The sequence below is a fragment of the Castanea sativa genome, chromosome 9 (assembly GCF_040712315.1).
Source record: "Castanea sativa cultivar Marrone di Chiusa Pesio chromosome 9, ASM4071231v1".
NCBI classification, from domain to species: domain Eukaryota; kingdom Viridiplantae; phylum Streptophyta; class Magnoliopsida; order Fagales; family Fagaceae; genus Castanea; species Castanea sativa.
The window spans coordinates 2550163-2561321 of NC_134021.1; the positions used below are offsets into that span (position 1 = coordinate 2550163).

Below are 11159 nucleotides of genomic sequence, written 5' to 3' on the forward strand. Positions count from 1 at the left end.
GAAAATTGATCCATTAACTTTTTTACAAAGGACCCATAAAGAGATGAAAAAGATGGGTTAGGGTCCCCAATTTGGAGAAATACATGTCCAATGGATTAAATGATGAGCAAACTCATTACATGAGCAAATTATAGAATCAATGACAACCTTGGCATCACCTTCAAAAATCACACACTTGAAACCAAAATTATTGCTATGGACAAAGCTATAAATCTTGGTTTATAAAGAAAGCTTCCTGGAAAGAAATCTTTCTCAAAAGAAAGAAAGCTTCCTTGAAATTTCATGATTTATAAATATGTCTTAACAATATATGGATAAAATACTATTTTGGTCTTTAACAAAAAATTATTTTTTTTGTCCCTAAAATTAATTAAATTTTTTTTTTTCATTCCAAAACTTTGTAAAGAGCTTTATCAATAGTTTAGAAACAAAAATAGGGATAAAAAAGAACTTTTTTCAATAATTTAGGGATAAAAAACAAGTTTTTAATAAAGTTTAAGGACATAAATAAAACATTTTCAATAAATTAGGGATGAAAGATGAACTTTTCAATAGTTTATGAACGAAAAATAAACTTCTTAAAGTTTAGAGATAAAAAACAAACTTTTAATAAAGTTTAGGGATTATAATAGTATTTTGCCATTTTTTGAATAATCAATTTAATTACTTTATTATGATTTTCTTTTATGTTATTTGGCTTAATAATAGCAATGAGTAATAACTAATAACTCTATTATAAAAAATAGAAAAACCAATGAAAAATAACATTTTTTAATTTATTACTAATTTAGTAGTAATTCTGAAACCCTACGTCCAAATAGGTTAGTACCGAAATATTAAGTTATCGAAATCGGTACCAAAAGATATGAAGGATATTGTTAACATTGGTACTAAAGCAGTTGAGTCAGATGAAATTTGAGTGGGAAAACTTAACTATGAAGCTAATTGGTGATGTTTACTGTATCAAAAAATGAAGCTAATTGGTGATAGGCTGAGTGATTCAAATATTGGCCCTCAAAGACTAAACTAATTAACTTATAAAGTAATAAATTAAATATTGTGAACTAACGAATTAGCATCATCCTTCAACTTCGCGCCTAACATCGTAACATGGAGTAGATTCTTCAGCTTTCTTTTTCTTGGATTGAATAGTCAAATTACTTTCCCAGATGAAGGCCCTACTTTATACTTTCCCAAACTTGATCTCATTCATTCTGACCGCTCTTGTATTTGTTAGCTTTCACACATAGCAGAGCTAGATCTAGATTGGTCTAAATTTCTTGTCGATCTCATATATTATCATTTGGAGCTAAGTTTGCCGTTGTGATTATTGATTAGCTTGTTTTGAGGTTTTCAATTTTCACAGAGTAACACATTCAACTCCATCATGAAGTCAGTGAGTCCTTTACTTCACTATTTTGATCGTCTCGGTATTAGGACCACCACTCTCAATCGCTGTGGGCGGCTCTGTTTAGGCTTCACCATTGTTCTTTTGTCACTTCATACCATGACGAGGGCATTGACTTCTTTTCTTTACTCTTTTGATCATTACGGTATTATGACCACCACTCTCAATCGCGGTGAGCGGTTCTGTTTTTGCCTCACCATTGTTCTTTTGGTACTTGAAAACATGGCATATATACCTATTATCAAATCTCATATGAAAGAATTTCTAGTTATTCGTTACTTTCATCGTTATAGTGATTGCTCCATAACTCTCAGTCAACGCCATGGGATTTCTTTAAGGTTGCCCAGATTTCTTTTTGTAATTTCGTTTCTCTTGACTGTCCTGATCTCAGACATTTCCTTGGCTGTGCTTTGCATAATGATGTCCTTAATTGTGTCTGCTTATTTAATGATAGTACCTATAATTTTGGAAAGTTTATTTGTTAATTGTAGCATTAGCTCCATCACTCTCAGTCTCCGATATGGGATTTCTTTAAGTTTCATCAGTATTCAATCGGTTATTTTATTTTCCCTTTCAAGTCTGATACCAGACGTTTCCTTGTCTGAGCGTTTCAAATATATGTCGATGACTGTGCCTTACATTTTCTTTATTGACTTAGTAGAGTATATGGAAAGATATCGAGTTAATCGTTCTTCTATTGCAACCTTGAATTTTGGGTTATTCAGTAAAAATAAAATAAAAATAACCTTGAATTTTGGGTTAGACTCCAATGACTGGTCCGAACTCCACTTAGATTTCCTGAGAGAAATTGTAAATCGACTTCATAGCTTTGAAGATGTTATGGCGGCTACAGGGATTTCCCAAACATGGCGTTCTGCTTGTTTTGCCACTACTATCACAAGGCCTCATCAGCTTCCTTGGCTGATGCTTTCCGAGACACCACACACTCACAGGCGACGGTTCTTTAGTCTCCTCAACAGAAATCGTTATCAATTACCACTATCCAAAGCACTCTGCGGAAAACGCTGCTGGGGGTCTCAACATAATTGGGTTGTAGCCTTGGGTCCTGATTATAGAGCCCACCTTGTGCCTCTTGTGAAAGGAGAGCCAATTGCTCTTCCACCACTAGACACAATTCGAGGAGATGCTCCAGAAGAGTGGTTTCGCCTCGCACACAAATTCATTCTTTGCAAGGACCCGTCCCATGATCATGAGCTATCTTTCCTTGTCTTTGCAATTTTCAGCCCCATGAATTGCTTGGCTTTTGCTAGAGTGGGAGAAGGGGCGACTTTGAGCAGAAGAGGACAAGATGAATGGGTCATTGTTGCCAGTCCAGACAATTTGAAATTCAAAGATGTTGCATGTCTTAGTGACCAAGTATATGGACTTTGTGATGAAGGCACACTGGTGCGCTTTGAACTTGATGCTCCTCTGTTACCTGAGGTACAAGTTATTGCTTCCCATCAACCAGATGTACGAGAACCCCGACAACTTTATTTGGTGGAGTCATTGGGAAAGCTTTACATGGTATTTCGTTATGGATATCTTATTCCTTCGCAGAGGAGGCATGTGACTACATCTTTTTTGGCCTACACGTTCAACTTCAATGCATTGGCTTTTGAGGAAGTGAGAGACTTAGAAGGTCATGCTTTTTTTGTCGGTGATGGCAACTCCTGGAGCATTCCTACAAGCACGATCCCTACAGTAAGTAATAGGATCTATTTCACAGATGACCATTGGGACTGGCCAATGTACCTAGGAGGGACATATGGAGGCCTTGATCTGGGAGGGTTTAACATGGCAAATAGGTTTATACAATCCCTTCCATTCGGTAAGGTCAGTCCTCCTTCTCATTCTCGACCAATTCTGGTTACCCCTCCTATTCATTTGGATTAGCTTCTTTTTCTTTTTCTTTTTTTCAGTAGTTTATTAGCTTATTTGGTTATGTACTACTTTGTGAACCCTCTTTTTTTTCCTAGCTATCATTGTATCTTAATTGAAGAGTCCCTGACTTTTTTGGTGGCCAAATACAATTTGGCATTCTGGTTTTTAAGTGAGAAACAATATTTCTATAATATGTATGGTTGTGATGCTGTGAATTTAAGTTACAGTGAATCTATTTATCTTGTGTTCTAAATTTGAAATACAACATCTGAAACTGTAGTTTACATGATATTGGTAAGTAAATTGTCCAGAGAGATCCTAAAATCGAGTAAATTAGTATAGCATGCTAGTTGCCAACAAGCTGTTGGATTGATTTGCTTCTTTAGCTTCAAAATGCAACTCTGAACTAAAACAAATGCACTTTCTTCTTCTTTTTAACAAAAACCTACCCTCCTAACATCATCTCTAATGGCTTGAAAAATACTCACATTTGTCCACTTTCAAATTCTCTTTTCCTTAGCTCTTTAACTCCCCCCCCCCCCCCCCCAACCCCTCCCTCCCTCCCTCCCTCCCTTCCTCCCTCCCTCGTAAAGTCTCTCTCTCTCTCTCGCTCTCTCTCTCTCTCTCTCTCTCTCTCTTCTTTTTAGACTATGGAGATAAATTTGATTAGGCAATGATGAATATGATGAGATGAGGAAAAAAATTTACTTTGACTTAGATATTATGTATCAACACTTTTACATTTGATAAATTTGAATGTGGATGTTATAAATATTTTTTCACTTGGTTTATTTGGTTAGTTTTATTAAATATTATAGCATAACTAAAAATTAAAGTAGTCACTAGTTGCTTATGTTCCAATTTTATAATAAATATGTATATATATAAACTTTATATAGTGTTTGTGTATCTTACGATACACAATACAATAAAAATGAAATTTGACAACTATGATTAGGCATTTTCCCTTTGAATTTTGTATAAATATGGGTTTTTATTGTGGAAGTCCATTTTTTGAGATGACATTGCCATTTTGAATCCTTGACTTTCTTTGCAGTCATATATGGTAGATTGTAGCAGCCGAAGAAATCTTACCTCGACTCATTTGAAACCTTCTTCCCTTAATTCCCAACTGAAAGAACACGATTTCAAAACTTTTTGCTTTAATGTCCTAGTGAAAACGCTAAAAAACAGATGGTTTCTACTTTCTACTCTTAATTTGGCTTCTACAAACAACACAAATCTCCCATTTATAGTTACCAACTTTGTATAGAGTGCATAGTCTATCATTAACGGGCAACATACTGATGAATGTATGCCAGGAATATTGTCAGGAAACCAAACCATTTTGCACCTTTCATCCTTTGGTGTTCTTGTACAATCTCATTCCAAATTGAACTACTAAGAGTCCGTTTGGATAGAACTTATTGCTGAAAACTGAAAATACTATACAAAAATAATTTTTTAATGGGTAAAAATTACTGTTCATCCCAAAAAGTACTGTTCATTGGCCTAAAATCACTGTTCATGGCCAATGAACAATGACACATGCGCGTGGAAAAAAAAAAAAAAAAAAAAACTGGCCAGATGTGGACGCAGCCCTCCTATCCAAACGCATTCTAAGTGTACTGACCTGTCTTTACATTTGATTTGTTGTTCATCCCACCAACCCCACAGTGTTCTCTGGCAACACCCCTTGTCAGACTATCTATTCATAAGCTTCATTACTTGTTTATGGGTTATCTATTCTTTTATTAGATTTTCTTTCTTTTTTTTGGTTAGGTAACTTTTCTGAAAAAAATGTTTAAAGAGCAGAGCCTCTGTATTAGAATTGGGATGTAACATTGAACCATTATATCTCTGGAAATTTTGAATTGGGATTTGAAGTAAATAAACTTTCAGTGAGAACAGTAATGAGACAAGGTTGCCCTCAAACGACCTGAGTAAATTAGTTGACTACTTGGTTTTTTTTCTTAATTCCGTTTTTGGACACATATAAAGCGATAAATCAGAATATTATTTAACTGAATCAAAAGAACAAAACTCTTTCCTCCAAGAAGAAATCACAACAAAAGGAAGACAAGCTAAGGAAAACACAAACGCTGTAAATTTTACAGCCCATTTACAACGACAATAAGCTATTAGAAATTACAACTTATGAAAGATTTTTTTTTTTTTGAGAAACAAAAAGGAGCTCGTGTGTATAATCATTGTCCCACATCTCAAGGTACATGAAAGACCTAGCTAACTCCTTTGCATCTGCTGCCAGGACTGCAATTTCTCACGATACCGTATCCATAATAGCATAGATTACATCAATGCAAAAATTTTAATCTCCCTTTACTTAAATGCTTTGAAGTTTATGTTCCTTTAGCTATTTGCCTACTTCCTCAACCACCGCGACTACTTGTTTATAGTCTATATAACATATAAATTAATGATCCAAGTTAATTGCCAACAAGCTTTTGGATGGTGCCTGCTGTAGCACATCTGGCCCATCCATAGTGATGGCATCAGACCACAGGTTTGATCGCTAAGATGTGTGAGGACAAATATCTCAGAGAGAGAATCCTGAGCATATAAATACCAATTTTTATAGATTTTAATGGTTATGAAATTAGTCAAAACAAAAAGGTTCTCACATAACGGTTATAATCGGATTTCATTGGAAATTTTGTGCTTAAGTCAGTGTTTATTTAATTTTAGAATTAACATGCATTGTCTTTTGATGCCAATTTGAGCATGATCCACAGTGAGCAGGGGAAGGGCCCAAAAGGCCTGATATAATAAAATTTGTAAAGAGTGAGCTTGAAATCTAGGTTCTAGTGATGTTAGATAACAAAAAATGATGGGCTTGATCACAATGATACATACAAAGAACTGTTTATATGAAAGAAATTTCTCCTCGGACACCAGCTGAGGATGATTTATATTATCTCTTCCTAAGATAGATTATAGCTATGGATCGTGAAGTGTACGGTATTTTTTTTCTCTTTTTTTTTTTCTCCTCTTTCCTAAGCACTTTCCTCTTCCTTTTATATCACCTCCCGCTCATGGATTAGATTCTTTATTTAGATACTTGTCCCATCCCCTTTCCCTCAAGTCTTTAGAGGTAGCTGTAAGGCTGAACCCTGATACTCGGGCCTCACTTCCCCATTAATGTGGCCAGAGAAGCAGTTGTAGAGCACTCAATGCGGTGGTGGTGGTAGCAGTTTTATCTTTAAATATCCCACTGCCCTTCTTCTTATATTCTACGTATACCATGCTTACCCTTACCTATAGGATCTTCTAGAATAGTGTCGTTGGAGGTCAACCAGTCTTTCTTTTACCTCGGCTATTTATAGCCGAAGACATCTTCCTCCTCGGACCATTCTCTTAGATATGCCTGATCAGATGTCACTTCTTTATCTTTTGGCATTGCTTCGTGGGCTGACATTTACACATCCTCGGACTATTCAGTGTCCTCGAGATTTTAAGCCCATTGACCCTACAATAGCCCCTCGAGATTCTCATTTCTGCTACCTCGGGAGGAAAGAGGATCTCGACATCTGTCCTTGTTATTCTATAATCGTCACATCTCTTCCCTGACAATGATGACGTCCTTTGAACTGCCCACTGCATGTTCCTGATGTTTCGGCATGCGAAGCGTCCCTAAATTAAATTCTGACGTCTCTCTGTCCCCCCACGCTTAGTGACATGACGCACATCCAACGGTTGAGGATTGCATTGGGACATAGGCGGGAATTTTCCCGCTTCATAACTCCCTCTGATATAAATACTAGCAATTCAAACCCCTCTTACACACTACAACACTCATATAACGTATCTTCCAACCTTTTCGATCTACACGCACCCTCACATTTATCAAGAACTAGGCCAAGGTGACTTTGTCTTTTTTTTTAAAAGTAAGTTCTCCCGGACTCCTTCTTTCATTAATTTTCTTTCTTCTCTCTTTTTCTTGTGTTTCTTTCTCCTCGACACACCCATCTTCTTAGTTTTTCCACCATACCCATACCTTATTCCCACAAATGGGTAGATTTGCATCTCTAGTAGATTCGGATGAAAAAATAGAATAATTTAAGGCTAAGTATAGAATTCCACCGGGGGTGCCTGTTACATACTGTACAGAAAGGGAGTGGTATGAAAAAAGACAAACGGGAGAGGTAATAATCCCGATGATAGCGTTCATAGAAGGAGGGATGAAAATACCGTTACCAAGGATTATCTTAGGGCTTTTAGATTAGCTCCTACCCAATGCGCCCCAAATATGTTTAGGATTCTAGGTTCCATAGACGCACTAAATGAAAAAATGGACTTAGGACTCACACATCATGATGTGAATTGGGTTTATAACCTCTACCACCTAAAGAACCAGGGATATTACCTAAAATCTAGGTACCTAGAGGTTAGATTAATCCAATGCCTCCCTAAATCCAACAAGGGTATGAAAAATGATTTCCTAATCATATCAGGGTATTGGCATGACGGCGTTCCCTGTCCGACAAGGGAGGAGGAACCAGGTGAAGTTCTGGACCTGATTGAATTTATTCATAGCCCTTCTTTTTATACTTGGCTTTATATAAAAGCATTTACTTATTCTAACCTTATTTTTCTTCTCAACGATTTCGCAAACCCTCACGCAGCGATTCGCCATTCCCATCTCGTTGATTTCGTAAGACTACACAGAATATTGAAGGTTGAAGTGTTTGTGCACACAGACAACCAACTCTGAGTAGCTCATTTAATCCTCGGCTATGATCCTATATCCAAAACTTTGCAAGTGCCTAAGTGTGTAATTAGAGCGAAAGACCCACGCTTACACCGGATAAGCATTGCTGCCGAGGGTTTTCTTCTACCTGAAGGCGCCCCCATTCCCCAAGGCACCCTTGTTACACAACCTATACAACCCATACCAGACGGTATTCCTCTAATTCTTATTCCAACACAACAAACAGCTGGTGAAGCAACCTCATCCCAACCCAGCGTAAAGGAAGAAGAAGAAATTGTTGAAGTATCAGACTTCGAGGACAAGTTTAAAGTCTTCAATCAACCCCCTTCTCAACCCATCCACAAGGAGAGACTGACAATTTTGAGGCAATGGGAATCCAACGTAAGTCCCTACATAAACTAAAAGACCTAATGGAAGCTCAGGTGGGCGGCCAAGAGATTCAGAAGGCGGTCAGACCAAAATGCCTCAGACAAAGGAAAAAGGCCAAGAGAAGTCTTTTCAGCCAAAAATCCCTCCTCCCCCACCTACCCAGTCCCAACGCACTGATCAAGCCGATCTCAAATGAAAAAGGGATTAGCATAAGGGGAAGGATGCGATTGAGGGAGGAAAAGACCTCCCCCCCCAAAGATACGGTGCCCAAGAAGGGAGCCAAATATGCTCGCACAATGCAGACGAGGTCAGAGAAACGGGTCGAGACTCGTGTGCCTGTATTTGCCCCAATTTGGGCTCCAGAAATGATCGTGGATGATCACGTGGTTACCGCCGACGCATCCCTCAGGAATTCTGATGTAGGAATAGCTGCTTGCGTGGCAGACGCACTTAAGCAAGCTCTCCTGTTGCCCGACGACATGCACGAGTTACGAATGATGAGAGATCAAAATGTTTTCATGATGCTAAAAAAGGAGCTTGCTCTGGTAAGAATTCTATTAGTTATCACTCATTTCTTTCCTCTTTTGCATTTAGATTTTTTGTTTTAACCGTCTCTCTGTGGTCCGAATATTATTTGTAAACAGGCTGTCCAATCAGCTCATAGGGCTGAAGAGATTGCTATTAGTACCTACAAAGCCCTAAAAAGTGAGGAGATGAGGCGCAGCAACACCCAAAAAACCCTTGAGGTATCAAAGAAAAAGCTGCAAGAGGTCACCACTCAACTAACCAAGGTAGAAAGTGGATGGAAGAGTGCCAAGGTGGCGATAAAAATGACCGAGAAACAGGTTGAGACCCAACGTTTGCAACTTCGCCAGGCCGACGAGGAAAACATAGCGGTGAAGAAACAAATAGAGGCCTTAAAGAAAAGCCTGGAGGAATCTGAGAAGGCTAAGGAGGAGGCCAACAAAGCTAAAGAAGAAGCTGTAAGGGCCAAGGAAGAGGCTGAGAAGGCAGTGGACAAAGCTAAGCAAGATGGATACGAGGTTGGTGCGGCTAAGACAACAAAAGACCTCAAATCACAATTCTCGGAGGTATGTAGGCATTACTGCCTCCAAGTGTGGAATGAGACACTTACCCGAGTTGGGGTTGATGCTTCTTCTGCCCATTGGAGAGAGGAAAATGTCTACTACTCCCCAACCATCCGAGCCTCTGCTTCATCTAGCACCAAGCATGGCACTGCTGCTTAAGGAACATATGCCAAACAAGGTACCTCAAGTGAAGCCTTTGCTTCCATTGAACGTGAGCCCGAAGACGCTAAGCAATCTGAGGCCACCAAGCAAATTACTAAACTAGCAGAAGGGGTGGCCATGATGATGCTTAGCCTCCTAATACTCCTAAGGAACCTACTAAGGAAAAGGGATCTACCGAGTCAATGGAGCTTGTCCTGGCCACTGTTCCTATCACTATTGTGGAAGACCCAAAGGGCAAAGGGATTGCCTCCGACTCCTCGGCTCCAATTCAGCTCCCAAGGGATCCAAAGGGCCCATTGAAGATAAAACTGAAGCCCTGAATGAGCCTTGTCTTTTCTTCATTCTAGTTTAGTTTTTCTTTTTATTTTGATGTAGGTTAATGCTTTGTAAGCAAATTGTCCTTCCAAAGGACTTTAAATTAATGAAAATGTTGAGCTATTTCCCTTTCGTGTTTGCACTTACATATATTTTTCTTTGTTATTACCTTATATGGCATGAACTAGATAATAACTATATTAAATATACTTGCAAATGCTTTAAGTGATGCTTATGAACTCCTATTTATTCATCACTATTTTAAGAGTCTTCAAGATATGTGGTTAGGATGGCTAGATTCTACCTTACTCCATGTAAGGTACAGATCGATCCAAGAATAGATTGTCTGAGGGTCAAACATAATTAAGATTCTAATTGTAAGGTATAGGGTCCGAGGTGCCCCGATGACCAAGTTTCAGTTTGACACTTAGAAAAATGAACTGAAATGTTAATTTTCCCAAAGTAGATGATTCAAGAACCAGACATAACTAAGGTTCTGTTCAACACTTAATAAAATATCAATTTATACAAGGTATGTGGTTTGAGGATCCAAGCATGTCAAAGTTTCAATTTGATACTTAGAAACAAGAACTGAAATATTAATTTTCCCAAAATAGATGATCCAAGTACCTGACATAATTAAGGTTCTGTTCAACGCTTAATAAAATATCAATTTATACAAGGCATGTGGTCTGAGGATCCAAGCATGACCAAGTTTCATTTGATAGTTAAAAACAAGAACTGAAATGTTAATTTTTTCAAAGTAGATGATTTGAGGACTAGACATAACTAAGGTTATGTTCAACACTTAATAAAATATCAATTTATATAAGGCATGTGGTCCAAGGGGCCAAGCATGACCAAGTTTCAGTTTGATATTTTAGAAATATAATAACAAAGTCAACACAATGTTAACAAAAATGACAGAAATGCCATTTATTAATAATAATACCTTCGTAGGTTGTTTACATTCTAGGGACGTTATACAACATGTTCATCAAGATCTTCAAGATAATAAGCTCCTATGCCCGCAACTGAGGTAATACAATAAGGTCTTTCCCAATTAGGCCTCAATTTTTCCCATGCTGGGTTCTTTGCAATACCCAAAACTTTCCTCAATACCAAATTTTTAGGTGCAAGTGTCGTAGCTTCACATAGGAATTATACCCTTGCTTGAGTTTGTGTTGATAGTTGTTAGGATTAG

The 11159-nt window shown here is 37.8% G+C and overlaps 1 protein-coding gene across 1 annotated transcript; it reads left to right on the forward strand.

Moving 5' to 3' along the window:
* Positions 1-1207: 1207 nt before the first annotated feature.
* On the forward strand, positions 1208-3483 carry LOC142609767 (uncharacterized). The gene has a single exon (XM_075781477.1). It carries the CDS (start codon positions 1388-1390, stop codon positions 3302-3304), a length of 1917 nt encoding a protein of 638 aa, XP_075637592.1. The 5' UTR covers positions 1208-1387; the 3' UTR covers positions 3305-3483.
* Positions 3484-11159: the final 7676 nt, after the last annotated feature.

Coding starts and splice junctions, on each gene's coding strand:
- LOC142609767 (XM_075781477.1), top strand. CDS start 1,388: ATGAAGTCAGTGAGTCCTTTACTTCACTATTTTGATCGTCTCGGTATT.